The 25,589-nt window shown below is 35.5% G+C and overlaps 1 protein-coding gene across 1 annotated transcript in view; it reads left to right on the top strand.

Annotated features, from left to right (window-relative positions):
* The window catches only part of IL1RAPL2 (interleukin 1 receptor accessory protein like 2), a 1,316,516-nt gene that overhangs the window by 958,078 nt on the left and 332,849 nt on the right, over positions 1–25,589 (top strand). The window contains exon 6 of the mRNA XM_072815909.1: positions 20,503–20,577. Coding sequence (XP_072672010.1) covers positions 20,503–20,577 — 75 coding nt within the window. The remainder of the gene's footprint in view (positions 1–20,502; positions 20,578–25,589) is intronic.

Here is a 25,589-nt window from a genome sequence, read left to right as displayed (position 1 = left end):
AAAGGTGACATTAAGGAGGGTAAAACGATAATATCTTGTGATTGATACCAGCTCTATTTTCCACTTTAGACCTCAAAACTAAGTTGTTTTTTTTTTTATGTTAGGATGGCTCACTACTTAGGACAATTTCTTCATGAGTTCTAAATATCACATCATGTTCAATGTGCATCAAAAGGTTACTGTGAATTAGAAAATTATTCTCATCATGAAACTTTTGATTCTAAAGCAGTTGCTAATTTAACATCCATAGTTGTAGTTTTCACTGGGGGCGATTAGCACATCCAAACAGTTAACATTGCTTAAGTGATATTTTGTTTTTACTTCTTACTTTGCATTACAAAATGTGTTAATAGGCCATGGATGCCTAATGAGTTCAATAGTGATAAATAAATGTCATTAAGCTGAAAAGAAAAATATCAATATCAGCCCAATCTTGGGATCCCTTGGTGACTCAGCAGTTTGGCACCTGCCTTCAGCCCAGGGCCTGATCCCAGATTCCCTGGATCGAGTCCCACATCAGGCTCCTTGCATGGAGCCTGCTTCTCCTCCCTCTGCCTGTGATTCTCTCTTTCTGTGTCTCTCATGAATAAATAAATAACATCTTTAAAAAATAAGCACATGCAATGTATGCTATTGTTCCATATGACAACCAATATGTCACATTCCACTTTACATTACATTTGTATTTTATTTGATTACCTTTTGTGACATTTTAGAAGGTAGATTAAGGGCCCCCTAAAGATGTTCACATTTTGATCTTTTAGGAGTATGTTAGGTTATATAGCAAAGGCAAATTCCAAATGGAATTGTGGTAGCTAATTACCTAACTTTAAAATAGGGCAATTATCCTGAATTATACAGGCAAACCCAAAGCAACCACAAGGGGTCATTAAAAGTGGAAGAGTGAGGGAGAAAAGAAGGTTGAAGAGATGTGAAAATGACTCAACCTGCCATTTCTGACTTTGAAGACGGATGGTCTAGCACCAATGAATGTAGGCAGCCTTTAGAAGCTGGAAATGGAGAGGTTAAATTCTCCCCCTGGGAACTCAGAAAAGGACTCAGCCCTGTCAACACCCTAATTCTAGTCCAGTAAGACCCACATTAAACTTCTAAACTCTCAAACTATAAGATACTAATAAATGTGTTGATTTAAGCCACTAAGTTTGTGATAACTTGTAACAACAATAAAAATGAAAAGAGGTATTCACCACTTTCTGTCATTTACTACCAACATCTGTCTATGTCTATCTCTTGTACTAGAATAACTCTTTTGACTTGACTCAGTATATTCTTCAAATTTGTACTTGTTCAAATTTGTACATCCTAACCCCAGCACAGAAGCACACATTGTTTAGTAAAGTACATTTCTGTAATAGAAGAACTTATAAATGTTTGTTAACTGATTGAAAGAATAATTAACACCAAATAATCTAAGGTTGGATTTTCATCCCACTCATTGACCTATAGAATTGTGTAGATACAACCCAAGGTATTCAATCAATTCATTCCAAAACTACATTAACTAAATATCTATTTTCTTTTGGTGGTGCTTATATGGAAACAAGATGTATTTTGGATAAAAAAAGAAACAGTCTTTTTTTTTTTAAAGAAACAGTCTTAAGTCAAAAACCAAGGAGGAGAGGTGATAAGATGGAATAGAGGCTATGAGTTCAGACTCAAGAGTCAAGTAGACTTTTGTTGAATCTTGGTCTTTTTGTATTTATAAAAGCAATATGATTTTAGGCAAATCACTTAATCTCACTGAGCCTCGATTTTTTTATCTACCAAATGTTGATAATATAAGGAACTACCTTATACATTTTTGTAAAGATTTAATGAAGGGAATGAATGTAAAAGCTTGGCATGGAATGCATAGATAATCAGTTTCATTCATGATGCAGTAGCAAGAATATTGAACAGTAATTCAGGAAAGGGGGTTTTAGTCTTCTGCTTTGTCACTAATTTGCAGTAAGAGGTTCAGCAAACCCCTTCCATTTCTACATTTAAGTTACTTCATCTGTCAAAATAGCTACATGAATTAGACAATAAGAGCTTGTCTACCTCTGAAATTAACCATTCTTGAGTTATCTTATTATATTAGTAGGTATCACTATCTGGGCCAAATTTCTAGGATCAAACAGATCAGTAACCACAGAACCAAATGAGGATTTTCATGCAAGGTAAAAATTGATCTATCTCATAAAGATGTGGTATGTACACACACATATACACATACACAATGGAATATTATTCAGCCATGAGAAGGAAGGAAATCCTGACATTTGTGACAACACAAATGGACCCTGAAGACATTATGTTAAGTGAAATAAGTCAGAGAAAGACAAATATTGTATGATCTCACTTAAACATAGAATATTAAAAAGCCAAACTCATAGAAACAGAGTAGAATGGTGGTTATCAGAGGCTGGAGAGCAGGGGAAATGGGTAGATATTGGTATAAAATTCCATTTAGAAATAGTAATTATGTGATATGATGTACGTTAGTTAACACTGTGGTCATAATAATATTACAGTATATAAGTATGTCAAATTAAAGTTGTACACCTAAACTTAAACAATGTTATATGTCAAATATATCTCAATAAAGCTGGAAAGAAAACTTTAAAATTGGTCTATTTTCTATGTTCACCTCTCATATTTATTTTAGGGCTAACTACTACCTATGTTCTGTGTGGAACCAAGAAGTATACCCTCTTGTATAATTTCTTGGATAATAACCATATTTGGAATGTGTTGGACATATACAATATAAGGGTCCAGGGAGTACTACTTTAGAGAGAGGAGGCAAAATCCTACTTGAGAGGGAAAAGGCAAGAGTGAAGAAAAAGCATGCTCTGTGAAGGAAAAAAAATCATACCTTCAAATCTCTGTTTAAGTTTCCATTTGCCCCAAGGTTGTTTTCTTTTCAAGTTTGAAAGAGTTGTTTTATGTCTGGGCAGATTTGTGCTGAATAAACATTCTTTTCTCCAGAGAAGGGCCCTGTGTCAAATGGCATTGAAAAGAAATTGCTCTGCCTTTATGCTCAAGTTTTTCCAAAGTTCATGCATTGCTCAAAACTCAAATATTAGTGGAAGTAATATGGAATATGGATGAAAGGGCACCTCAGGGCAACTTCACAGCAGCCCTGGCTATTCACCACCCTGAAGGCACATCCACTGAATTGCAAAGCAGGATATAGGCCCTGAGCCAGATGCCCAGAGTGATTACTAGAAGAGCCCTAAGCTGTGCAGGGGCAATGGCCAAGTAGGTTACCCAGAATTTCCCTGGAAACTTAGCATCTGACTGTTAAAGGATCACTTATTCATTTGAAGAATTTAAAACTTTAATTTCTATGTTAAATAAGTCAAGTATTTGCAGTGGTTTTAAATGATATTAATTATATTTAATATTTTTAATGCAACCAGAATGTGTTTTTTAAAGAAAGCAATAAAATCCTATAAACATTACCTCCTATCTTTTTGACTCTGTGGTTCTCCATAATTTTCTTTCAAATACATACATGAGGAACATGAGCTATCACCATCAGCAATAGTGAATTACTTAAGGAAATTATTCCTTAAGTAGGGAGGGGTAGGGAGGTATGGGAGATGCATATTAAAATACCTGAAAGTTGGGATCCCTGGGTGGCGCAGCGGTTTAGCGCCTGCCTTTGGCCCAGGGCGCGATCCTGGAGACCCGGGATCGAATCCCACATCGGGCTCCCAGTGCATGGAGCCTGCCTGCTTCTCCCTCTGCCTGTGTCTCTGCCTCTCTCTCTCTCTCTGATGTGACTATCATAAATAAATAAAAATTTAAAAAAAAAAAATAAAATAAAATACCTGAAAGTTGAACCACCAATGGTTTGAAAACAAATACCCAAATGAATCTGGGAATCACTGGCTTTATTTTTTACCTGAATCCATCACAGCCTTTCTATTAGAGCTGAAACACATAGAGAATACATATTCTCCCTGGATGTTAATAAAGAATATGTGTCAGTCTACTCACTTCTGTTTTAAATAAAGCAGGGAATTTTAGAATTTTGGGAGAGAAAATATTTATAAAAATTAACTGGCTTTAATGCTTAGTTGGTGGAGGTAAGAACAGGCTGAAATTAAAACCAGACTTGATTTTTAATGGACATTAATGCATTTTTAAAATTTAAAATGTGCTTGGGTTCTCTTTCCTAAGGTCATTAAGAAGTCAAGGAGTCAATCATAATAATGGTCATAGGATCTTCAGGAAAATAACTTTGTCTTCATCAGCTTCTACTGAAGGCCACCCTGTTTGTTGGCCAATAACAATGTGAAGACAAGAGTTTGGGGAAGAATCCTGGGGCTGAATATGCATCTGCTGTTTAGACCCATACTAAAGAATAAAGCCTATTATTTCACATTTAGAGACAATCCTTCAAAAGTACTTAGCCTTAAGAGAGGAGGTTCAGATATCATAAGTTTATACTAAAGTTTAAATTGCAGAGACTACTTTGCAGCAAGTTTTGATTAGAGACACAATTCCTGGTGCATAAAAGGCAGGAGAAGAAACTTCTTCAAAGTAGGGCACCTGCATCCTAATATTTATAGTGACAATGTCCACAATAGCCAAACTATGGAAAGAGCCCAGATGTTCATTGACAGATGAATGTATAAGGAAGATATGAGAATACACACACACACACACACAACGGAATATTACTCAGATATTAAAAAATTAAATCTTGCCATTTGCAATAATGTGGACGGAACCAGAGGGTATTATGCTAAGCAAAATAAGTCACTCAGAGAAAAACAATTATCATATTATTTCACTCATATGTGGAATTTAAGAAACAAAACAGAGGATCATAGGGAAAGAGAGGGAAAAATAAAACAAGATGAAATTAGAGAAGGAGACAAATAAGAGTCTCAACCTTAGGAAACAAACTGAGGATTGCTGGAGGGGGTGGATGGGGTAACTGGGTGATGGACATTAAGGAGGGTATGTGATGTAATAAGCACTGGGTGTTACATATAACTGATGAATCACTGAACTGTACCCCTGAAACTAGTAATACACTATATGTTAATTAATTGAATGTAAATAAAATTCTTGAAAGACCAAAGTAGGGTATGCAAAAAAGTGAAGCTTCACACACGTTATATCCAACACTGGTCCTATTTGAGCTAAGGTTTGGAGGACTAAAAATGAAATAAAATAATCATGTTTATTGTGTTTTTCCTGTATCATCATCTAAATTAGGGGACTTTCAGCCTAGTAATCTGATTTTTTTAAAGATTTTATTTTTTTATTCCTGAGAGACACACAGAGAGAAAGGCAGAGACACAGGCAGAGAGAGAAGCAGGCTCCATGCAGGGAGCCCGATGTGGGACTCCATCCCGGGTCTCCGGGATCAGGCCTTGGGCTGAAGGCGGCGCTAAACCGCTGAGCCACCCAGGCTGCCCTCAGCCTAGTAACCTTAGAAATAAAATACTTAAATGTGACTTTAGATCCATTAAGTGGCCAATAAAATGTGTTTGTCATAATTGAGAATTAGGAAGTCTATGTAGTTAATTCAGAAAGAGGTATTTCTTTCCAAAGATTAATAGTGCTTATCATGTTTCCAGAGATCAGCAATTTCTGGATTCATTCTGTGTTCAATTTATGAAATCTCGAAACTAGTAGACTACTTTAACGAGGCTTAGCTAATCTCCCTTCATGATTACAGGAAACCTTTAAAGATTTAAACCTTTAACAATATCCCTGATTCTCCCTATATCTAATTTACTTAGTGAGGGCCTCAATTTTGTTTCCCATATGAAGACTACTCCCAAGTCTTTTTTCGCAAGATCCTTAATTCCCGAGAATGCCAGGCAACCTAAGTTTCCTGCAAGGCAGTGTTCTTAATCATGGGAGATTTTTCTCCCCAGGCATATTTGCCAATGTCTGGAGACATTTTTGGTTGTTACAACTTGGAGAATATGCTACTGCTTGTAGTGAGTAAAAGGCCAGGGACACTGCTAAACATCCTATAATGCACAAGAGAGTGACAAGCAACAGAGAACTTTCTGGTAATGAAAATTAATAGTGCTGATGTTGAGAAATCCTGCTTTAAGGAATTCTTTTCCTCAAGGTGTATATGCAGTCTTGGCTAAGGCTGCAGCTCAAAACTTACCTATTCAGACTTGACACCACAGAAATACAAAGAATTATAAAACAATATTATGAAAAATTATATGCCAACAAATAGGACAACCTAGAAAAAACAAGTAAATTCCTAGAAACATACTATCTTCCAAAACTGAATCAATAAGATATAGAAAATCTGAAATGTCTAATTATTATTAATGAAATTACATCAGTAATCAAAAAAATTCCCAACAAACAAAAGTCTGGGACCAGATGGCTTCACAGGTGAATTCCACTAAACATTAAAGAAGAGTTAATACCTTTTCTTCAACTACTCCAAAACATAGAAGAAGAAGCACATTTTCCAAATTCATCCATAGCCCAGCATTACCCTGATATCAAAACCAGACAAAGGCACTATGAAGAAATAAAACTACAGGCCTATAGATCTCTGAACATACAGGCAAAAATTCTCAACAAAATATTAGCAAATCAAATTAAACATATATTAAATGGGTTATTCACCATGATGCAGTGATAGTTATTCTAGGCATGCAAGAGTGGTTCAATATTCACAAATTGGTCAGTGTCATTCATCACATTAACAAGAGGGAGGAGAAAAACCATATGATCATCTCAAGAGTTGCAGAAAAAGCATTTGATAAAGTACAACATTCACTTATGATGAAAACTCTCAATAAGGGGGTTTAGAGGTCAACATGACAGAGATTATATATGAAAAACCTATAGCTAATATCATATTCAGTGGTGAAAACCTGAAAGCATTTCCCCTAAGATCAGGAACAACAGAAGTATGTTTGCTCTTACCGCTTTTATTCAGCACAGTACTGGAAGTCCTAGCTGCAGCAATCAGACAAGAAAAAGAAATAAAGACATCCAGATTGGTAAGGAAAAAGTAAAACTGTCACTTTTTGCAGATGACAAGATCCTATATATAGAAAACCCTAAAAATTCCTTAGAGAACTGTTAGAACTAATAAATGAATTTAATAAAGTTGCAGGATACAAAATAATGTACAGAAATCTGTTGCATTTCTATAAACTACTAACAAAATAGCAGAAAGAGAAATTATGAAAACAATCACATTAACACTTGCACCAAAAATAATTAAATGCTTAGGAATAAACTTAACCAAGGGGGTGAAAGACTTGTGCTCCGCAAACTATAAGACACTGATGAAAGAAATTAAACTTGACACAAATCAATGGAAAGATATACCATTCTTATGGATTGGGAGAATTAATATTGTTAAAATGTCCACATTACCCAAAGTAATCTACAGATTCAATGCAATCCTTATCAAAATACCAAAATCATTTTCCACAGAACCAAAAAAAAAAAAATCCTAAAATTTGTGTGGAACCACAAAAGACCCTGGATAGTCAAAGCAACCTTGAGAAAGAATAACAAGGCTAGAAGTTCCATAATCCAAGATTTAAAGATATACTACAAAGCTAGAGTAGTCCAAGCAGTATAATATTTGCACAAAAATATAAACATAGATCAATGGAACAGAATGGAGAGCCCAGAAGTATACCATCACATATATGACCAATTCATCTATGACAGAGGCAAGAATGCAATATGATGAAAAGACAGTCTATTCAATAAATGATTTTGGGAAAACTGGACAGTTACATGGAAAAGAATAAAACTGGACTACTTTCTTATACTATACACAAAAATACACATAAATTGGATTAAAGAACTAAATGTAAAACTTGAAATCATATAACATTCCTAAAAGAAAGGCAGTAATCTCTTAGACATCAGCCCTAGCAAAATATTTATGGGTGTGTCTCCTCAGGCAATGGAAACAAACAAACAGACAAACAAAGCAAAAGCTTATTTCACAGCAAAAGAAATCATCAACAAAACAAAACAAAAAAACACCCTAATGAGTGGGAGAACGTATTTGCAAATGATATAGCCAATAAGAAGTTAATATACAAAATATATAAAGAACTTCTAGAATTCAACACCAAAACAACAACAACAACAAACAGACTATATGATTAAAAAATGGGCAGAGGATGTGAATAGACGTTTTTCCAAAGACATACAGATGGCCAAGAGACAAATGACAAGATGCTAATCATCAAGGAACTGGAAATCAAAACCGCAGTATCACCTCACATTAGTCAGAATGACTAGTATTGAAAAAGCAAGAGATAACAAATATTGATGAGAGTGCAGAGAAAAGGTAACCCTTTACACCATTGGTGGGAATGTAAATTAGTGAAACCCTGGAAAACAATATGAAGTTTTCTCAAAAAATTAAAAATAGAAATACCATATGATCTAATAATTCCACTACTGGATATTTACTCAAATAAAACAAAAATATTAATTTGAAAAGATATATGCATCCCTATGTTTATTAAAGCATTGTGTATAATAGCAATGATATGGATGCAATCCAAGTATCCATTGATAGGTGAATGGATAAAGAAGATATGTTAGATATATAATTATATATTCCATATATTATATATTATATTAATATCAAAGTATAATTATATATATTCCATTATTACTCAGGAATACAAAAGAATGAGATGTTGCCATTTGTGACAACATGGATGAAACTAGAAGGTATTATACTAAATGAAACAAGTCAAAGAAAGACATGCCATCTGATTTCACTTATATATGGACTCTAAAAAACCAAAACAAACAACCTCTTAAATACAGGGAACAAACTGGTGATTGCCAGAGGACAGGGGCTGGGGGATGGATGAAATAGATAAAGGAAATTAAAAAAAAAAAAAAGGGGGATCCCTGGGTGGCGCAGCGGTTTAGCGTCTGCCTTTGGTCCAGGGCGTGATCCTGGAGGCCCGGGATCGAATCCCACGTCGGGCTTCCGGTGCATGGAGCCTGCTTCTCCATCTGCCTCTCTCTCTCTCTCTGTGTGTGTGACTATCATAAGTAAATAAAAATTTAAAAAAATATTAAAAAAAAAACTTGTCCATTTAACCTCTCTTTCCCGAAATTTTGAATCTAGATCAAAATGACACAAGAACAAAGAACAAGACACAACACAATGATGCAAAACAAAAAGAGACATAAAACTAGTTGGAGAAAATTCAATTTAATGATGGGATCAAGAAGAAATTGTTGTGTAGTCCTTTTTGCCTGTGTAACGAGACCAGGCCTGGTTCCTTTTCTAGCCCTAAACTTTGTTCCTCAGGCATCCTGTCCATCCTTGAGATATCCTTCTGATAAATTGTCTTTTTGCTTAAATTTGCAAAAATTTGTTTCTGTTCCTTGTAATCAAAAACCCATGGGAAGCACCTGTTTTTAGAGAAAGAATATCATAAGAAAGTTAATTTTGAGATTGTGCTTATTTGTTCCATAGTGTCAGGCACTATCTTAATTGCTGAGTTATATGAAATATGATACTTGTCTTCCAGGAGCTTAAATATCTAGTGAGGGAGACTAGACAGACCCATGTAAAGTGAGGTTTAATATGTAGTCAAAATAGTGTATGCTATGAACCAAATGAGTGGTTCAAAGAAATAGTATGCTTTAGGATTTCATTTTTAGTCAAACCAGAGAGAGTAAAGGTTAGTTTGGGCTTTTATTCAGGGCGATTTTCTGGAGAATGTAAGACTGGCTTTTAGAAGTTAGATAGGACTTGCGATGGCAAAAAAAAAAAAAAAAAGGTAAAGTTTTTATAGAAGTATTGTGGGCATGGTGAAATCAGACAAAACTCACTTCAGATCTCTACTAGTCCAAAGCTGCTTGCTTTATTTGTAAAATATAAAATGCCTTAGAACTATACTTGCCACACAATAGATGCCAAATTAATGATAACTATGGTAACTATTATTATTTGTTTTCAAGCTTAGGGAAAGTGTCTAAGCCAAGATGCAGAGTTGGAAATTAATGAGATGTGTTAAGGGACAAATGAGGTCAAATAACTTGACCCTTGCATTGATAAAGTAGAAGAGTGGGTAAAAAGGCAGGAAGGTTTTTTTAAACGTTATATTGTGGCATTCTTTATATCTAGCTGACAGTTTCAGATTTTATCCTCTTGTAAATATAGGAAACACTGGTAGATTTTCAATGGTTAAATGTTGTGGTGAAAATAGTGACTATGGAATGTGATTTAAATGTTGGTGTATTGAATGGATTTGGAGAAATCCATTTAATTAACCTTAACATACACATTCCATTATGGCTCCATTCATAGAAACTAATGAGTCACTCTATGATCCTAGTGTGTTCATACAGTTAGTGTCCTTTGCATATAGCTCTCCTACTCCCTCCCAATAGGTTTTTAGGCAAGTCTAATTAAACAGACAAATTAACAATGAAAGAAGACAATGAAGCTTGTAACAGTATGTAATACTTAGGCAATATAGTCAAATAAACTGATTTACTCAATCAAACAACTAATTCTACTGATTTTTTATACTATGTTCACCAAAACTGACCAATCATTTCAGTCAAATCAATTGGTTTGTATGGGTGGACACAACCTTTACCTATAATAGAGAAGAGAGAGCTAGTTCTTCTCAGGAAAGTTAGTGTCAAACACAGAAAGCCTAGCTTTAGAAAGAAGCAGGCAGAATTAGTAATAGTTTCAGTTGCACATTAAGACTACTGTCATGGTATACTCAGTAGATCAATTATATTTAAGGATAATTAAACATAAGCAGCTACAGAGGGAAATGCAGGAGAGGCATTGTGGACTGAAACATTAGTACCAAATTGTATTGCTTGCTCTCATTCTTTCAATCAAAACAAGCTTGAGCAGTGAATTTAAAGATAACGTAAACCCCAATATTAGTCCCTATAGAAGTCCAGGATAAGTTTTTAAATAAAATTATAAATCTTCACTCTGTTGTTTAGGAGTCCAGTATTGACAGTTATCCCCCTTCATTTCTCAAACAGTAACTGTGAATTTAAGCAATGTCCACAATAGCCAAACTGTGGAAGGAGCCTCGGTGTCCATCGAAAGATGAATGGATAAAGAAGATGTGGTCTATGTATACAATGGAATATTACTCAGCCATTAGAAATGACAAACACCCACCATTTGCTTCTACGTGGATGGAACTGGAGGGTATTATGCTGAGCGAAATAAGTCAATCCGAGAAGGATAAACATTATATGGTCTCATTCATTTGGGGAATATAAAAAAATAGTGAAAGGGAATAAAGGGGAAAGGAGAAAAAATGAGTGGGAAATATCAGAAAGGGAGACAGAACATGAGAGACTCCTAACTCTGGGAAACGAACTAGGGGTGGTGGAAGGGGAGGTGGGCGGGGGGGGGGAGGTGGGGATGACTGGGTGACGGGCACTGAGGGGGGCACTTGATGGGATGAGCACTGGGTTTTATTCTATATGTTGGCAAATTGAGCACCAATAAAAAAATAAATTTAAAAAAAAAGTAACTGAATTTCAGATGAGATTTTTTTTGCCAGCTTTCTTTTTTTCTTTTATAAATTTATTTTTTATTGGTGTTCAATTTGCCAACATATAGAATAACACCCAGTGCTCATCTCATCAAGTGCCCCCCTCAGTGCCCGTCACCCAGTCACCCCCACCCCCCGCCCACCTCCTTTTCTACTACCCCTAGTCCATTTCCCAGAGTTAGGAGTCTCTCAGATGAGATTTTTAAAGAGAAGAAAGAAATGAATGTGTCTGCCCATGGAGGAATGTTCTCTAGCTAATCTGCAAATGCTATAATTATGCTGGGTGCTGATAGATTTGTCTCTGGGCTGGTGGTCAGGATCCAGATGAACTGCAGTTGCTGTTCTGTCATTACCAATGTCCTGCACTTCTTGGCAATTCCCAGGCCTAGACATGATATTGGAATTTAATGAGGCTCCACACCCATGTATCCCATTGGGATGTGTTAGCGTTTAAGTGTAAATTCATCCCATTTCATTCATGGGAGTAGAAAAAAATGTATATGTGTGGAATGACATATAGGAATCATGTCTCTGTTGGCTGTTTGCCACAAAGCCACTCCTATTGCCCTAGGAACCTTAGGTTAGTGTGTAGTCAAAGAGGCTAAAACCATTCACTATTGAGCATTTGTACCTGTCTTTTGCCTACAACTTTTGTGTCTTCTTGCAGTTCTGCAAATGGGGGCTTTTGGTCACAAAGGGGCACCAAATGAGACACTGTAAGCTTCATTTAGCTTCATCTCTAAATTGGCCATAACTGTAACTATCTTCCTTACTTTCCAAGGTCATTGTGTAGATCACATGAGCTAATATTTCTGAAAGCACTTTGAAAATTATGAACCGCCTATAAATGTAGGACAATTAAAATTATCATTTCTATTAATAAATGTCACTTCAGTAATTGACATATGATAATGAAGTCAGGATAAATATATCTGTAGTCCATGGCAGGAGATAAGGATGAGAAACAACGAAGTCCCCACAAATTCATATCCTGATAAGAATTGGACAAGTTATTCATCTTTGAGCATAAAATATATTACTTACATTGCTTCCCACCTATCACATTCTAAGTAATTCATTTGGAGGCAATATAGAGCTGAAAATAAGAGTAAGAAGAGTTTCCAGCAGGCTAATTGTCTATAATCTGGATGTTTAAAGCAAATTGAGAATAATTCTACAAATAAATAAAAATTATTTTAATAAATAAAATGTGGGTGACTGGATTTTATTTAATTTTAATTTTATTCATGTTTTGTCTATGCATATTGTTCAAAGGGTAGAAAAAGTGTACAGAGAAAATTAAAATTTTCTCTGCCCAACTATGCTGTCCTTATCCCCTCCATTCTTTAGCCACTCATTTCCTCTCTTCAGAGGATATAACTGTTATCAGTTTTACATGTATCCATTCAGAAATATTCCATACTTAAACATTTTTGTATGTGTATATACATTGATTGCATACATACACATATAGTTTTCTTTTTACACAAAAGAAAGTATGCTGTGCACACTGCTGAACAGTATATCGTGGAGATCTTTGTATAACAGATATACAGATTTACCCAATTATCTTAAATAGCTGCATTTTGGTATATCATTATATGGAGGTACCATATTATTTAACTACTGCTGTCCTACTGATGGATATTTTGATTGTTTGCAGTATTTTGCTATTACAAACAGTAACAACATCAAACACCTGTTATGACTGGGATTTTAAATTCAGATATTTAAGTTTTGCTTAAAGTATATACTTTATGTTTCAAATAATATTTTAATATCAGATTATTAAGGGTAACTGAAATATTTAGGAAATGAAAACTATAGATACTGTATTTGTATGTTTGTCCACATTATGCCCAAATCTGTTCATAACAGCAAGTGCATTCCTTAATCCTCATCATTTGCTTTACCCATTCCCACACTCACCGTCCTTCTGGTAGCCATCAGTTTGTTTTCTATAATTAAGAGTCTGTTTCTTAGTTTACTTTTCTCTCTCTTTTCCCCTTTGTTCATTTGTTTTGTTTCTTAAGTTCCACATATGAGTGAAATCATATGGAATTTGTCTTTCTCTGACTGACTTATTTTGCATGTCATAATATTCTCTAGCATCCTCTATGTCATTGAAAATGGCAAGATTTCACTCTTCTAATGGGTAATATTTCACTCTGTATGTGTATCCATTCATCAGTTGATAGACACTTAGGCTGTTTCCATAATTTGGCTATTGTAGATAATGCTGGAGTAAACAGTGGGGTATATGTAACCCTTTGAATTAGTATTTTTGTATCCTTTGAGTAAATACCTAGTAGTGCAATTTCGGGAACATATGGTAGTTCTTTTGCTTTTTAAGTTTATTTGTTTAAGTAATCTCTCCATCCAGCCCCAGCGTGGGGCTCCAACACACAACCCCAAAATCAAAAGTCTCATGCTCCTCTGAGCAGTTGCCTGTGGTTGTTCTATTTTTAAACTCCGTACTGTTTTCCAGTGACTGCACCAGTTTGCATTCTCATCAACAGTGCAGGAGGGTTTCCATTTCTCCACATCCTCACCAGCACCTGTGGTTTCTTGTATTCTTCATTTTAGCCATTCTGATTTGTGAGGTGATATCTCATTATAGTTTTGATTTGTATTTGCCTGATGATGAGTGGTGTTGATAATCTTTTAAAATGTCTGTTGGCCACCTTTATGTGTTCTTTGGAAAAATGTCTATTCATGTCTTCTGTCCATTTTTAATTGGATTATTCATTTATGAGGTGTTGAGGTTTTTTTTAAGATTTCATTTATTTATTCATGAGAGACACAGAGAGAAGAGGCAGAGACAGGCAGAGGGAGAAGCAGCCTCCCTGAAGGGAACCAGATGCAGGACTTGAACCCAGAACCCCGGGATCATAACCTGAGCCAAAAGCAGATACTCAACTAATGAGTCACCCAAGTACTCCAGGGGGTGTTGAATTTTATAACTTCTTTATATATTTTAGATAGTAAACTTTTATCAGATATGTCATTTACAAATCTATTTTCCCATTCTATAGGTTGCGTTTTAGTTTTCTTTATTATTTCCTTTTTAAAAAAGATTTTATTTATTTATGAAAGAGAGAGAGAGAGAGAGAGAGAGAGGCAGAGACACAGGCAGTGGGAGAAGCAGGTTCCATGCAAGGAGCCCGATGTGGGACTCGATCCCAGGACTCCAGGATCATGCCCTGGGCTGAAGGCAAGGCGCTAAACCGCTGAGCCATCCAGGGATCCCCTTCCTGATTATTACCTTTGCTGTGCAGAAGCCTTTTTTATTTTGATGAAGTCCCAATAGTTTATTTTTGTTTTTGTTTCCCTTGCCTCAGGAGACATATCTAGTAAGAAGTTGCCATGGCTGATGTCACAAAGGTTACTACCTGTGTTCTCCTTTAGAATTTTGATGGTTTCCTGTCTCATATTTAGGTTTTTCATCCATTTTGATTTAATTTTTGTGTACAGGATAAGAAAATGGTCCAGTTTCATTCTTTTGCATGTTGTTCAGTTTTCCCAACCATGTGTTGAAGAGACTATCTTTTTCCTTGTGTATTCTTTCCTGCTTTGTTGAAGATTAATTCATCATATAGACGTGGGTTTATTTCTGGGTTTTCTGTCCTGTTCTGTTGATCTGTGTCTCTATTTTTGTGCCAAGTTAGAAAAATACATTTGATTCTACAAGGACAAGATGTATTGTAGTCCGTAAGTAAAAATTTGTTGGAAAAATAAGAAAAATTCACTAAAATTTTATCATTTCAAGCATTTTGGACATCAGAAAGATAAGGTTGATTTAACATAAAGCTCTTTTCTAAGTGCATTTGTTTGTTATCAACAACTATTTTGGGCATCCAAGCAAATTTATATATTTCTCTACTCTTACTTGTTATCTGATCAACTTTTATTTCTTTGTCTCTTCTTTTTTTATTGGAGTTCAATTTGCCAATGTATAGCGTATCACCCAGTGCTCATCCTGTCAAGTGCCCCCTTCTGTGCCTGTCACCCAGTCACCCCAACCTCCCACCCACCTACCTTTCCACTACCGCTTGTTCGTTTCCCAGAGTTAGGTGTCTCTCATGCTCTGTCTCCCAAACTGATATTTTCACTCATTTTCTCTACTTTCCCCTTTACTCCCTTCCACTAGTTTTGTACTCCCCAAATGAATGAGATCATATAACGTTTCTCCTTCTCTGATTGACTCAGCATAATACCTTCCAGTTCCATCCACGTTGAAGCAAATGGTGGGTATTTGACATTTCTAATGGAAGAGTAATATTCCATTGTATACATAAACCACATCTTCTTTATCCATTCATCTTTTGATGGACACCAAGGTTCCTTTCACAGTTTGGCTATTGTGGACATTGCTGCTATAAACATTGGGGGGTAGGTGTCTCAGTTTTTCACTGCATCTGTGTCTTTGGGGTAAATCCCCAACAATGCAATTGCTGGGTCATAGGGCAGATCTATTTTTAACTCTTGAGGAACCTCCACACAGTTTTCCTGAGTGGCTGTACCAGTTCACATTCCCACCAACAGTGCAAGAGGGTTCCCCTTTCTCCACATCCTCCTTCCTGTCTTGTAAAATTTCACCATTCTCACTGGTTTGAGGTGGTATCTCATTGCGGTTTTGATTTGTATTTCCCTGATGGCAAGTGATGCGGACCATTTTCTCATGTGCTTGTTGGCCATGTCTATGTCTTTGTTGAAATTTCTGTTCATGTCTTTTGCCCATTTCATGTTTGGATTGTTTGTTTCTTTGGTGTTGAGTTTAATAAGTTCTTTATAGATCTTGGATATTAACCCTTTATCTGATATGTCATTTGCAAATATCTTCTCCCATTCTGTAGGTTGTCTTTTAGTTGTGTTGACTGTTTCTTTTGCTGTGCAGAAGCTTTTAATCTTGATTAGGTCCCAGTAGTTAATTTTTGCTTTTCTTTCCCTTGCCTTCAGAGATGTATCTTGCCAGAAGTTACTGTGGCCAAGTTCAAAAAGGGTGTTGCCTGTGTTCTTCTCTAGGATTTTGATGGATTCTTGTCTCACATTTAGATCTTTCATCCATTTTGAGGATATCTTTGTGTATGGTGTAAGAGAATGGTCTAGTTTCATTCTTCTGCCCATGGCTGTCCAATTTTCCCAGCACCATTTATTGAAGAGACTGTCCTTTTTCCAGTGGATTGTCTTTCCTGCTTTGCCAATATTAGTTGACCATAAAGTAAAGGGCCCATTTCTGGATTCTTTATTCTGTTCCATTGATCTATGTGTCGATTTTTGGGCCAGTACCACTCTGTGTTGATGATCACAGCTTTGTATTACAATCTGAAATCTGGCATTGTGATGCCCCCAGCTGTGGTTTTCTCTTTTACTATCCCCCTGGTTATTTGGGGTCTTTTCTGATTCCACACAAATCTTAAGATGATTTGTTCCAACTCTCTGGAGAAAGTCCATAGTATTTTGGGAGGGATTGCATCAAATGTGCAAATTGCCCTGGGTAGCATTGACATTTTCACAGTATTAATTCTTCCAATCCATGAGCATTGGATATTTCTCCATCTCTTTGTGTCTTCCTCAATTTCTTTCAGAAGGATTCTGTAGTTTTTAGGGAATAGATCCTTTACCTCTTTGGTGAGGTTTATTCCTAGGTATCTTATGCTTTTGGGTGCAATTGTAAATGGGATTGACTCCTTAATTTCTCTTTAAGTCTCATTGTTAGCTAATAGAAATGCCACCAGGGGATCCCAGGGTGGCTCAGTGGTTTAGCGCCTGCCTTTAGCCCAGGGAGTGATGCTGGAATCCCGGGATCGAGTCCCACATCAGGCTCCCTGCATGGAGCCTGCTTCTCCCTCTGCCTGTGTCTCTGCCTCTCTGTCTCTGTGTCTCTCTCTGTGTCTCTCATGAATAAGTAAATAAAATCTAAAAAAAAAAAAGAGGCATCCCTGGGTGGCGCAGCGGTTTGGAGCCTGCCTTTGGCCCAGGGCGCGAACCTGGAGACCCGGGATCGAATCCCACATCGGGCTCCCTGTGCATGGAGCCTGCTTCTCCCTCTGCCTGTGTCTCTGCCTCTCTCTATTTATCTCTCTGTGACTATCATAAATAAGTAAAAATTAAAAAAAAAGAAATGCCACTGATTTCTGGGCATTGATTTTGTATTCTGCCACACTGTCAATTTCTGTATGAGTTCTAGTGATCTTGGGGTGGAGTCTTTTGGGTTTTCTAGGTACAGTATCATGTCATCTGTGAAGAGAGAGAGTTGGACTTCTTCCTTGCCAGTTTGAATGCCTTTTATTTCCTTTTGTTCTCTGATTGCTGAGGCTAAGACATCTAGTACTATGTTGAATAGCAGTGGTGAGAGTGGACATCCCTGTCTTGTTACTGATCTTAGGGGAAAGGCTCCCAGTGTTTCCCCATTGAGAATGATATTTGCTGTGGGCTTTTCGTAGATGGCTTTTAAGATGCTAGAGGAATGTTCCCTCTATCCCTGCACTCTGAAGAGTTTTGATCAGGAATGGATGCTGTATTTTGTCAAACACTTTCTCTGCATCTATTGAGAGGATCATAGGTTCTTGTGATATGATCTATCACATTGATTGCTTTATGAGTGTTGAACCAGCCTTGAGTCCCGGGGAAAATCCCACTTGGCCATGGTGAATAATCTTCTTAATGTACTGCAGGATCCTATTGGCTAGTATCTTGTTGAGAATTTTTGCATCTGTGTTCATCAGGGATATTGGTCTAGAATTTTCCTTTTTGGCGGGGTCTTTGGTTTTGGAATTAAGGTGATGCTGGCCTCATAGAACGAGTTTGGAAGTATTCCACCTCTTTCTAATTTTCCGAACAGCTTTAGTAGAATACATATTGTTTCTTCTTTAAACGTTTGATAGAATTCTCCTGGGAAGCCAACTGGACCTGGACTTTTGTGTCTTGGGAAGTTTTTGATGACTGCTTCAATTTCCTCCCTCGTTATTGGCCTGTTCAGGTTTTCTCTTTCTTCCTGTTACACTTTTGGTAGTTTGTGGTTTTCCAGAAATGTGTCCATTTCTTCTAGAATGCATAATTTATTTTCACATAGATGCTCATAATATATATTTAAAATCGGTTGTATTTCCTTGGTATTGTTGGTGATCTCTCCTTTTTCATTCATGATTTTATTAATTTGAGTCTTTTCTCTCTTTTTTAAAATAAGGCTGGCTAATGGTTTATCTATCTTATTAATTCTTTCAAAGAACCAACTCCTGGTTTTGTTGATCTGTCCCACAGTTCTTCTAGTCTCTATTTCATGAAGTTCTGCTCGAGTCTTTATTAACTCTCTTCTTCTGCTGAGTGTAGATTTTATTTGCTGTTTTTTCTCCAGTTCCTTTAGGTGTTCTTTTGTCTCTTCTAAAAAGCCTAATAATTATGAGATAAGCTACTGTCATGTCAGCACAGAATTCCTATGCCAGTCAGTTAATGATGGCTTAATAATGACCTCTTATATGCCCAGCTTTATTCCATGTCTCCTGTGAATTACAAAGACATATAAAACATTTCCTATTAATAGGTAAGAATCTTATTAGACAGTTGGAGCAAGGCATAAATATGGGAACAGTTAAAAGGAATTCAGGCCATAAATAATAGCTCAATACAAGGTTTGTCATAAACTATTTTGTATCTGTGCACCAAGTGATCTCATTTCCTTTTTCTGGGTGCCTCTCAAATTTTCCTTTTTTAAAATTTCCCCAAACTCCACCAGTAATGACTCTTCATCCTTCCCTGTCCACACCCTGCACTACTGCATTATTATTGCATCCTCTTAGCTGTTTTGTTCTCCTCTAAACTATCCTATATAGGAAGCCAATCATCTTTAGATAGCACTTCCCTTGAGTCTTTTGTTGCTGTTGTTCCAATAATCTACAGTGGTCTTGTAGTCTACTACATCATGTCCAAATTCCTCTGCATGTTTCTTAGGATCCTCCAGAATTGAGCTCCATCTTATTTTCATTTCTAATCCCTCTATGTCATGAGCAACTTGCTCTTTACCCTACCCCACCCAGCTCCTTTTTATTAGATCATTTTCTTCTAGTAATATTATGCTTTATGTTCTACCTCTCTTCCTTGGTTTGTGTTCATCTTTCCTTCATTTATTCTTTCTTACTCTCTTTCAAAATCTCTTCCATTCTTATGGAATGGAAGGTCTATGTGGAGACCCATTTCCTTCATAAAACTTTCCCCAACTCTTCCAGCCAATATTGGTTTCTGCTTTCTCCATGTATTTGCCATATATAGTCTCATGACTCAAATGCTACAATTTTTCACTAGATTGTAGTCTTTGTTCTATTATCTCTTTAGTTTGCTGTGCTAGTTCTGTGTTCACAGTCTTAGATTGTAAATTGAGGGTAAATATAAAGACCTTATTTCCTTCTCCCTTAGCACTTATCACAGCATTTGGTGGGGAAAAAAAAGATGCTCAATCAATATTCTTAATCATTATCCTAATGAAGGTACAAGTGTTTTATTATATTGTTTCAGAGGCTGAGTGGAGAATGGGGCATGATTCAGAGGTGTAGAAGGTTCAATCCACCAGAAATGTCTATTAGGGTTGTATTTTATTAATATTATTTAGCACCACAAAGTACATATGGAGACTTAATGCTTATCTGATTATACTTTTAAAATCTGTATTTCTTTGTACTTACAGCCTTATAAAAATCAGTCAAAATAGTCCATTTGTTTGATCTTGCTTGAAAGTGTAGATGTTGAAATGGTCTATTTACAGTGACCCAATGGTGCTTTAAATGTGCTGGGAAATGGATATTGTATGGATAGAGTAACAATTCAAGTAAAAACACTGTCTAATAAATGTTTACACACCATCAAGTCTACAAACACTAAATATCATTCACAATAGGATCTTTCTTATCCTGCAATTTATCTCAATTTTTCCATTACCTTCTTTAATTTTCTCTTCTAGCTTTACTCACAGACAAGCCTCCCAAGCCATTGTTCCCCATGGAGAATCAGCCAAGTGTTATAGATGTCCAGCTGGGTAAGTGCCCTTCTGGGAATAATAGATCCTAAACTCCTTCTCTGTTAATAGATGGGGAAGATTGCATGAACCAGGAAAGGTTTATTGCCACTGTTATTGCATGCAAATCAATTTTTGTCTGCTCATTTTTAACCCTGAAGTTCAGTACATTAGCAGTTTAAGGAAATAAGTTTGTATTGCATCAAGGAATTGTAATACTAATTGTTTACACTAGGTATTAAGTGTGCTATAGGACAGAGCCTTTTAAATCTGTGATTGATAGATTCAGAGATGTTATGCATTGGTGATTGGTACAAAAGACATTTCATGCTTGTCAGCCAAAATTTTTATTTAGACAACATTAACTCCTGGAAAACAACACTTTTAAAAAGAAAAGATCCCATTAGTACAACCTTTAAAATGATTTGATAATATTATTTCCAGTGGCACAATCCAGAGTTCTTTAAAACTTGTTTTTAGTTTGAGATCCTGAATATTTATGAATCATATAATGTTGGTAAAAGTAACAAGATGATTTGTTGGTGCTGTTTGTTTACAGACTCAAATAAGGGTACAAGGTGTTGAGCCTTACTTTTGAGTCCCCTACCAGTAATAATACTTGTATTTCAAGAACTATAAGCTTGCGACTCAGAAGCCTGTTAGCATCTCTTTCACACCATGGCCTTTACTTTAAACCATGTACTTTAACATTTGTGAGCTTTTATCTACCTTGGGTTTCATTCTGTTCTTCAATTCTCAGAATTTCTTTAATTCTAAACAAGACAAGTGAATAATATGTTGGAAATGTATTGGGTTGATTTGGGGTATATGATTTATTGAAACCTATGATCATAGTGGTAACTACCAATTATATAGCTAGGGAAAATGAATTGGCCCCAATATTTCACCCACTTTGGAAGGTGTTTTATTCAACATTTGATCATTCCAATACAATTTGGATTGTTAGAAGTTTATTTCTATCTTAAGAATGGGTGGGAGTTATATTCCTAAGAACTTGTTCATCTTTCCAAAAAGAAATACAGCACATTGTAGTTAATACAGCCTACCAGTATGAATACCAAAATTAAGTATTTCAAAACAAACAAAAAAAGAAAGGAAACATGTTAAGAATAGATTGTGGAAATAATGACTATTTTGTAGCTAATGTTGACATATTAGACTATGTTTCTTCCCCCACCACTTGTATTATTTTGCAAAGTCATTACATTTTGTTATAGACAAATCTAGATGCCCTGACACTTATCCTCAGTAATTTTTGCTGACAACTTTCCATCAATACCAGGATAAAAATACCTCAAGTTGTACTTTGTGGTTGGCCAGGGGTTACATGAACCATAAGATGATCTTATACCATTAGTTTTCATGAAGATTTAAGTGGGTAAATCATTTTTATATGAAAACTTATATATTAAGAAGTAGAAAGCAAAATTTACACAACTATCTCACATTTTGTGTTTGTGGTCCATGAGTGAGTACTTCTTCATTCATCTCTGCTATTAGTCAAGCTTTAACCAAAATGTTAGAGGAGTACTATTCTAAAGCAAGGAGAAAGATCACTACAGGGAGTACATTTCACTCAGATTTACTGGGTGCAGAGTTTGTATGTCATATTTAGGACATTACTAAGATGTGTGCTTGGTATGAATATGTATTTCAACACAGGTATATATGCCAAAATAACCCACCACCAACACCACCCTATAAAATTACTAAAGTGATTTACTAAATTATTGGTAATTATTTACTAAATAAAATAATTACTAACATAATCTACATTAGGTGCAAGGCTGAGCTTTTTAGTTTTTAGTTTGTGACACAGTTTGGAGACAACTTTATTAACAGAAAGATTGAGACCTACTCATTTTTCATTCCAGAAGGAGTTTCTCTGAAATGCTAAAGAAACCATGTAATTCAAATAAAGGAAAACAAAATCAGTTAAACCAGATCTTTGGCACTTGAAAGAACATGTAATGGTTAATTAGGTGATTTTAATTCTTCCACATATTTATTTAACACCATTTATTCACAACTGGGAGTCATTTTGTAACTTACTGTGATGCTTCAATAATAAGGTGATGTTAGGAGCACTGTAAATGTCAGAGAGCTTCTCAGTATCAGTGGGAGTTCTGTATTCAGAACATTTAGAAACCCCAAGTGCAAAAAGGAGAGAAATATAATTGGGTGATTGGACATCCCTGTCTATTTCTGGAAAACTTTCAAAATTCAGTAAGATCATGAAAACTTCTGGAAATTATTTTTCTTAATTTTTTTGAGTTCATTGAACAAATTCAGCTTTAGACATCCTCAAATTAGAACAAATTAGAACTACCAAAGAATACAACAATCCAATTCCAATGGCTAAGCACATTAACAAGTTCAGGTTTCCCAAATCTCAGTACCTAAAATTTGAGGCAATATTCTATTAGATTAAAGTTGGCCACAGATTTTTTTCCTTCTCTTACCATTTAAACATAGTTTATCATCCCCCTCTCCTTGAATCCAAGATGGCCTTAGGAAATGATTGATCAATAGCATATTATAGAAATGATATTCTGGGATTTTGGAGGCCTGGTCAAAAGAAACCTTGCAGCTTCTCTTCAGGACTCCTGGTCTTCTCTGAAACTTCCATGCTATGAGAAGCTCAAGGCACATGGAGAGGCCCTAGAGGATGGAGCACCATTTGAAAAAATAAAGAGTTCAATGAACACCAAGCTGATAAGTGGAGAAGCCATGTTGGAATTGGATCCTTTATCCCCAGCTGCCCTGGCTTATGCTGTGTAGTTCAGGCACAAACCGTTAATGTAAAATGTTATATTTCTAACCCAAAAAAAGTTATGAGCAAAATAAAATTGTCATTAGCCACTAAGTTACGTAGATGTTAAACAACAATAGATACCTAAAAAAAAAAAAACACATCAATTTCCTCTAAAACATTGTAACTTCCATTTTCCCCACGGAATAGAATCCTATGCAAGCATTTTGTGCAAAATGAAAAATATTGTGGGAAATGCTTGAATACTAACTTCAGGATAGTTTCAGAAAACATGGTCTGGAAAAATTATTTATGTGTTTGTTTGAGGGTTATACTTAGTTCACAGTTCTGCATATTTCTAAAGGCAATCCAGTAAGTGAAATTTTTCAGTAGAAATGAATATTTTTTGTGCATGGGTTGGCATTAGTGCAGATATTTTGTTGTGTCTCTAGAGGAAAATAAACATCTTGGCTTTCTCTTTTCTATAGTGTAATTCATTAGTCATCCACAATGTTATAGAAATTTACAAAGTTTTTGCTGACATTGTGATGACTGGTTGTTGTTAGATTGTGTTCACATTGTAATGCTGAAAGAAGATTAATCTTAACCAAATAACCATACATTTTGAAATGATAAACACATTGTTAACAAAATAATAAGAAAACTACTGCTCTCACAAAGCAAGCCTATTCAGCTAAAGTTGCCTTTGGTAATATATGAAATATAAAGACAAAAACAATGTACAAAACACACAAAAATTCTTATGTGGTCTTATTACCTTCCATTTATTTTCTTACTGTGAAGATAAATTTAGATTGAATTTTATTAAAAAAAAACTTTTACTATACCTGCGCTGAGCTCTTTATTTTGGCAGTTGAAAATAAATACATTTTCATTTTTTAAGACAAAATAACACTGGATTACAGTATATTAATTCATATTACACTTTAATACCAAAGTATTGAAACATAGCAATATGTGTCCTAATTGAAATGCTAGGTAGACCCTTATTTGGATACTTTTTAAAAAATAGAACCCAAAGGCATGTTTTATAAATTGTAACAGGCACCTAGAAGCTTTAAAAAAGCCATGAATAAATGTGGAAGGAAAGATTTTAAATTTGACATCTAATTTCAATTGAGGATAAATTTGGAAATGTAACCTGTTCTCATTGATGATGATAATGTTTTTGGAAATTTTCTAAGACTTAAAAATCAGTCTTATGCAGAAAATAAATATAAACACTGTTTACTTTCTCCTTTTGTGTCAAAGAGTCAAGATGAATGTTTGGGGGCCTAAAGCATATCCAAAATCTCAGGCTAGTGGAATAGTCCAAGCTAATTGAATACCTCAGATGCTTCAAAAAGCCAGATAGTCATTTCTAGATGAATCTGATCCATTATGAAAGATTCTCTTTATTTCTCTTCTATTCTCATTCAGAATGTATTTTATTTTTACAAGCTATTCAAATTCATATTTCATGACCGTGTTATGTGCTACTGGCTCAAACTTTCTCTGTGTGTAAAGGAGTGTTAACCTTCATCAGAAATTGATTTCACCAGCATATCAGTTTCTACTGAAAATTATATTAGGTCTCCTAAGAGACCACTGCAAAAGATTCTACCAAACAATAAAGCAAAATATAATATTTAATGCAATACTCAGGACTACAAGGCAAAAATAGGTAATGAATTGGAGCCTTAAAATAGGAAATGAACTGTTCAACAAAATATATCTTTTTAAAACTTCATTTATATAGAAACAGTTTTTGTGTTATTAACAGATGCCAAACACTGTGTTAGATCCTGGGGATATAGAGGTAAATAAAATGAGGTCCTTGGCCTTAAGATATTCTCAGTATACCGGGGAAGACAGATGTGTAAGCAGAATTACAGTGCAATATGATAACTATGAAAAGGGAGAGTGGCTATTTTTTGTGAGAAGACCTCATAAATTAACAGTTCTGCACTCTGCTGACTTTTACACAATATAATGATATAATTCTGTAACCTTACTCAAGTACTAAATTTATGTGAAAATAATTAAAAATTACAAAAGGTATAACCTTTTGAAATAATAAATTATCCACCATTTGCTTCAATATGGCAATACTAAAAATGGAAATTTTTTAAAAATGTTATTCATTTATTTGAGAGACACAGTGAAAGAGAGAAAGAGAGGAAGAGTAGGGGGAGGGGCAGAAATAGAGGGAGAAGCAGACTTCTGGCTGAGCTGGGAGCCCAATGTGGGGCTGGATCCC

This window comes from Canis lupus, chromosome X (assembly GCF_048164855.1).
Source record: "Canis lupus baileyi chromosome X, mCanLup2.hap1, whole genome shotgun sequence".
Classification (NCBI taxonomy): Eukaryota; Metazoa; Chordata; class Mammalia; order Carnivora; family Canidae; genus Canis; species Canis lupus.
Note: the sequence above shows the minus strand (reverse complement) of the source record. Positions and strands in the feature narration are given on the sequence as shown.